General features: G+C 37.9%; 1 protein-coding gene across 1 annotated transcript; it reads left to right on the top strand.

Annotated features, from left to right (window-relative positions):
- Window positions 1-1,476: 1,476 nt before the first annotated feature.
- Window positions 1,477-1,986, top strand: LOC135837188 (craniofacial development protein 2-like). The gene has a single exon (XM_065352382.1). The coding sequence runs from the start codon at window positions 1,477-1,479 to the stop codon at window positions 1,984-1,986; it is 510 nt and encodes a 169-aa protein (XP_065208454.1).
- Window positions 1,987-6,913: the final 4,927 nt, after the last annotated feature.

The following is a 6,913-nucleotide window of genomic DNA, read 5'->3' as shown; positions in this document are numbered from 1 at the left end:
TCAATTTTATGCCACCCTCAACCACACCCCTCCAGTGCCTCTGCCCCCACCTCAATTTATACTATTTTAAAAGTTTTGATATTTTCATAATGTTGGTGTCGTTTCCATAGATATGAATCGAACCCTCCGAGGACGAATATGACATCCAGTTTTACGCTACCCTCATAGAAGAGGGGGGTTTCTCAAAAACGGAGGGGGTATCCGGGGGTCTGAAACTTTCGTGACGGAAGGTGCTCAAGGGTACCCACCTTCCATGCAAATATCAACCCTGAAGCTCTCGGGGGCAAATTCGCCATACTTATCCACCTATAGCCTTTCAAATTTTGTGTTCTTTTTCAGGTCATTCCACGTCAATTGAACCAAGAAGTGGTGGGGGGGGGTTCAGCGATTTTTTTGAAATTTTTCCTGTGGAAAGACCTTCCGAAGGTATGACCAATAGCGCAAAACGCAGCTCTCTAGCCCATTTTTTAAAGGCAAGGCAACTAGGGGGTGTCAAAGTTTTCAGTGAACCTAAAATGTCATCAGCCCCGCGAGGGCACAGGTTGTTGTCGCTAGAGGTAGTCTCTAGGTAGTAGCTCGGATCATCAAGGGGAGCCAGTCCCCAAGGACAGATGAGAAGGCGAAGACAACACCAGGGGTATTCTGCTCATCCACGTCGTGCGGGGTGGTAACATGTTGCTGTTTGATGGACTCTGAATCAGTAAACATGGCTAAAGCAGAATTCTCCAGTTGGTGGAACGACGGGGAGGAGTGGCAAGTTGAAGGTCAAGTCTCCACATAAATACAGATTACAAACAAGAATGCATAAGAGCTGCAGAACACCAACAACTCACTCGCTCCAGCCCCAGGGAAGCACAAGAGCTTCAAGTGAGAAGGCGAATACCAGCACCTAAAAACTGGCAAATTTGGCTAAGGGAGTAAACCCCAACAGAAAATCATGGTGGAAGGCAACAGGAAACCAACACCATTATATTTCCCTAGAATTACATGGACATCAATTTAGCAATGGCCCTAAGTCTCCATCAGGCTGATCCTCGTCCGCCAAGGCAGCCGGATAGGGTGCTAAGAATACGTGGAATTAAAACAAGGCGGAACAACATCAACGTCGCAACCTGGAATGTACGAACTTTGTATAAAATTGGACAACTTGCTAGTGTAATTAAAGAAGCTAGGAGATTGCAAATCTACGTGTTAGGAATAAGTGAGACCCGATGGACAGGAAATGGTAGAAACCAGGCAGATCAAGACTATGAAATGATCTATGCTGGAAAAGACACACACGAACTAGGTGTGGGTATATTAATACATACCAGAATCAGCGATAAAATCAGTGCCATAATTCCAAAATCAGAGAGGATACTACTTGTGAGATTGGAGGTCAAGCCAAAACCAATTGTGATAATTCAAGTGTAAGCGCGTACAGCAGAAAGCAGTACAACGGAAACTAACAACTTCTACAACAACCTAGAAGAAGTGATGAGCTGCGTGAAAAACAATGATGTTGTGTTTTTGATGGGAGACTTCAACGCCAAAGTCTGGAAGGATCATGGCAGCCAAGTTGCAGGGAGATACACGCTTGGAGAGCAGAATGAAAGAGGTGAAATGCTTGTAGAGTTTGCTGAAAGACACAATCTGGTGATATGCAATACCTGGTTCAAAAAGCATGAAAGAAGATTATACACGTGGGTCAGTCCTGGAGATCGAGTCAGAAACCAGATAGACTACATACTTGTAAAAGAAAGATTCTGGAACACAGTGAAGAACTGTCACACATATCCCGGGGCTGACTGCAAAACTGACCACAAGCTATTGGCTGCAAAATGCCAGATAGTCTTGAAGAGCCAGACGAAGAGCAAAGAACAATACCAACAACTTGACATTGCAAAAATCAAATCAAAAGATGTGCAAAAGAAATTCCGAGAAGAACTGGAAAAGCAAAAGGAAGACAAGTTGGATGAAGAACAAGGTATTGAGGAAAAGTGGTAAGCATGGAAGCGAAAGGTTAAAACAGCAGCAGAAAAGTCTATTCCATTCAAAGGAAGAAGAAAACACAAACCATGGATAATTCAAGAGATACTGGATCTGATGGAAGAACGGAGAAAAGCAAACAGGCCCAGTAGTGAATACACGGTGCTAAATAATGAGATCATGGGAAGGTGCAGAATGGCCAAAAACAAGTGGTATGAGGAGAAGTGCCAAGAAATAGAAGAGCTGGAGAAAAGGCACAACTCTAGAGAAATGCATACTAAAGTGAAGCAGATGATGGCTGCCCACAAGAAAAGGAGAAGTGGAATAGCACATATGCGAGGAAAAGATGGAAGGTATTGTGTTGACAAACAAGAAACTGAAGAGGTCTGGATCAGCTACATACAAGAACTGTATGGAGATGATACATGTCTGGCTCAAATGGAAGTATCGTCATCCTCAGAAGAAGCACCACAAATTGAAATGTGGGAGCTGAGGAATGCGGTGAAGTGAGCCAGAAACCACAAAGCAGTGGGGGAAGATCTCATACCAGTAGACTTGATTAAACATCTAACACCAGAGTATGAAAAGGAGCTGTTGAAGATAATAAACAAAATATACGATGAAGGTACGCTGCCTAAGGACTTCAAAGCAGTAAATTTTGTACCAATACCAAAAAAGAACAACTCCCCAAAATGCTCTGAATACAGAACCATTGCACTGATGAGCCACGCACTAGCTACTACTTTCCATCATAAATGCCAGAATTGAAAAAAAGATAGATGAAAATTTAAGTGAAACACAATGTAGTAGAAGCCATCGAAAACAGAAAGCTAAAATATGTACTTAGCTCATAAAATACAAGCTGTTAACAACAAACTCACCAGCCAACTCTCTCTGTAAGACCCTGAAAGAAACGATCAGATACGCTATAAACTGGCTAATATAGATGGAAATATACGCTATCTCCTGTAAAGGAGCGCGACTACGACGACGACAACGAAAATGTCATCGATTTCAGCAGTGGATTACTTGATAACCGCGATACCTACCAAAATGGATTTTTTTCCCATAGTTAGGGGTTTTGAAAGGTTTTTTGGTGATATCATGAAAATCAGTGTTGCCACTTTTTTTCATACAAAAAATTATCTCAAAAAGTTTCGAAACATAGTTTTCATATCGTTCCGACCCTCAAAAATTCTGAAAAAAATATTATTATGGACAACTTTTCATGCTGAACAACATATTAGAAAATTGGAATAGTACCATGTTGCTAAGTTGATGTAAAAAGATTCAAAGTTTGCGAAAAATGCGATTTTTCGATTTAAAACACGAAAAAAAGTTTTGGTTGGTGAAGTTAACCCATTTGACCCCTATTTTTACGTATCTGTTGAAAAAGTTTAAAACCCCCTTTCACTCAATTAAATAAACTCCTCACAAAAAAATCAAAATTTGAAAAAAAATCAATTTTCAATTTCAAACATCAAAAAAAGTGTAAATTTAGTTGTCTTATTTTGACCTCTTTCTGAAGTACATATTTCATGAAAAAATTGATAAAAATTACACTCACAACAAAAAAAATGAAAATTCGTTCATTTTTTGAATCTTTTCGAACTTTGATTATTTTGTGAGGAGTTCATTTCATTGAGTGAAAGGGGGTTTTAAACTTTTTCAACAGATACGTAAAAATAGGGGTCAAATGGGTTAACTTCACCAACCAAAACTTTTTTTCATGTTTTAAATCGAAAAATCGCATTTTTCGCAAACTTTGAATCTTTTTACATCAACTTTGCAACATGGTACTATTCCAATTTTTGTATATTTTGTTCAGCATGAAAAGTTGTCCATAATAATATTTTTTCAGAATTTTTGAGAGTCGGAACGATATAAAAACTACGTTTCAAAACTTTTTGAGCCTATTTTTTGTACGAAAAAAGTGGCAACACTGATTTTTATGATATCACCAAAAATCTTTTCAAAACCCCTAACTACGGGAAAAAGTTCCATTTTGGTAGGTCTCGCGGTTAGTGAGTAATCCACTGCTGTAATGGATGACATTTTAGGTTCACTGAAAACTTTGACACCCCCTGGCTGCCTTTAAAAATGGGCTAGAGGGCTGCGATTTGCACCATTGGTCATCCCTTCGGAAGGTCTTTCCACAGGAAAAATTTCAAAAAAATCGTTGAACCCCCCCTACCACTTCTTGGTCCAATTGACGTGGAATGAGCCTTTTTTTTACCGATTTAATGAATTATTTCCTAAATAAGTACCTAACCTATCCAACTGTAGTGAGATGAAAAATTAACTGAAGTAGGGAGTTGTCACTTTGGATTGTGTTTATTTTCAGTTTTAATTCGTTTCCAACGACTTTAAAGAGAGTTAATTTTTAACCAACATAGAAATTCCACGAGAAGCTGTCACTTTTTTCATTAAAAAAATATAAAAATTGAAAGTCAGAGAGTGGGGCAAAAAATAAGCCCAACGTTGGTGGATTAAGTATGTGAAACTCTGAAAGATGAAGAGCATTTCCTTCTCCTTTTCCACCTGATATAAAGTTCTAATTTAGAACTAGGTGTAGGTACCAAATTATGGAAAAAGTGTCATTCTGTGCCAGTATTGCAGTGTTTACCTATATCTATCTACTATGTATTCTCACTGCTATTTGTCCTCATAGATTTTAGGTACTCAGTACCTACACAGGGGCTCTTGTTCTTGTTAATTTGTGCAGTACCGTACATACAAAATACCTACGAATTTTTCGGGATTCGAGTTATAATATTTTTGAAGTAGGTACATATTAAACAACCATCATTAACTGCTGTTGACTTGTTTTCAATTTTCAAATAAGCGTAGGTAGGTATTAGATATAGGTAGATACCTATATGGTTTGGCAAGTGTTAACTATTAATTTTCGAGTAATCACCGCATCTATTTACTTGGTAACTTATGGCAATTGTTTACGTGTTTGCAAATTGGTGAATTTGGTCGAAACATTCTCACATTAAATGAATATGATTTGGCTTAACCAAACATTAGTATGGCCATAGGAGAGAGGGGCGAAGGGAAGGATCGCTTTATCGAGTTAATGCGCACATACCTACTTGTTTACGAATGATCAGAATTTCAGAACTGCACGTACTTACCTATGTACTTTTGCAAATAAAATTATACATTACCTAACAGTTCGCCGGTTATTACGTAAATTGCTTGTGCCTTAGCATGCATGCAGGGCAGTAGAATAAGGGATAATTCGTCCTGGACCTCGATTTCTGAGACCTGTATGTGAGTCAAAGCTCGAGGTTACGGGTACTTAAAATTTTCCGTTACTTGACATGTTTTTATTTGAAATATGTAAATAGCTGATCTAAACTTTTTTATAAAACTTCGAAAAATCTTTCACAAAAAAAAAACATTAAAATTGTTGTTTTTTTTGGTTTTTAATAAAAAGTTTATAAATGGAGCGAAATTTAACATAAAAGAAGTGTTCAGAATACAATTATTTTCGAAAGAGTACCGATAATTTTTTCACCCCTCATCCTCCCTTCCTAATAAGCCCAGTCAGCCCCCCTGCCAGTCCTCAAAAAAATGTTTAAATAAGAGTCATTTCTCGGAACCCAATCAACAATATATTTATAATATTTCAGTTACAATAGGTAAAATTTGATTTCGAAGCAACCGTTTTCTCTTTAAATTTGTAAAAAAGAAACGTTTTTAAAACATTATTGACATTTTAACTGTTAATAAATAGTCGAGGAGCCCGCTTAAGGATAAATTGCACCCCTCCCCCCCCCCCGATCATGCGGGATAACTTTTTTATCAAAGGCGGAGTCCTAATGAACATTTCTAACCCTTGTACTCAAAAAAAAAGTGGCTCTACTTACAAAATGGCGGCCATTTTGATTGACAGGTAAGCCGAAATCGCAGATTTTGCGTTCCAACATGGGACTTGCACAACATTTTTCAAACTGTACAAAGGTAGATCGAAAGATCAAGCAAAAATTTATCACCTGTCAAAATTTCAAGTGCTAAAGTGCGTTTTTCGATTTTTGGTGAATTTTTGAAAATCAAATTTAGGCCAAAAATGAGGGGAAAAATCAAAATTTTACCAAATTGACTAAGAAAGCTGAAATTTGGGATACCTACACTCTATTTTCGACATGCCAAATCGATTGGAAACTGTTTCAAACCGTTTTGAGCAGTTCTGAAGCCTCCAGCAAATTTTTGAAACTCGAAATTCTCACAAAATGTCACCAAAATGGAGTTGGAAAGCTGAAATTTATTCTGCAAACTAATTTCAATACGCTACGAAGCCAACTACAGGGGAATTTCAAGTCGTTTTGGAGAATCCAGCAATGTTTTGAAAATTACTGGAGCCTCCATCAGATTTTTGAAACTTTAAATTTTCACAAAATTTCATCAAATGAAGATGGAAAGCTGAAATTTACTCTACACTCCAATGTTAACACCCTCTGAAGACGACTTCAGGTGGGTTCAAATCATTTTGCAGCCTCCAGCGACTTTTTGAAAATTACTGGGGTCTCCGGTAGATTTTTAAAACTTGAAATTCCCGCAACATTTTACCAAATGGAGTTGGCAAGCTGAAATTTACTTCGCAAACTAATTTCAATACGATATGAAGTCGACTACATGGTGGTTTCAAATGGTTTAAAATGGTTTTGAAGCTTCCAGCTACTTCTTGGAAATTTCAATTTTCCAAAAAAACACCATACGACCACTCAGAAAGTGGCTGGAGGCTCCAAAACGACTTGAAATCCACCAGCAGACGACTTCGTAGCGTATTAAAATTAGTTTTCAGAGTGAATTTTGACTTTCCATTTCCGATTGATGAAATTTTTTCGGAAATTTGAAGTTTCAAAAATCTTTCAAAAAATCGCTGGATGCTCCAAAACGACTTAAAATCCCACTGTAGTTGACTTCGTAGCGTACC

The sequence above is a fragment of the Planococcus citri genome, chromosome 1 (assembly GCF_950023065.1).
Source record: "Planococcus citri chromosome 1, ihPlaCitr1.1, whole genome shotgun sequence".
In the NCBI taxonomy this organism is placed as follows: domain Eukaryota; kingdom Metazoa; phylum Arthropoda; class Insecta; order Hemiptera; family Pseudococcidae; genus Planococcus; species Planococcus citri.
Note: the sequence above shows the minus strand (reverse complement) of the source record. Positions and strands in the feature narration are given on the sequence as shown.

Bases quoted from the DNA above. Each gene is read 5' to 3' on its own strand.
- LOC135837188 (XM_065352382.1), top strand. From the start codon at position 1,477: ATGAGCTGCGTGAAAAACAATGATGTTGTGTTTTTGATGGGAGACTTC.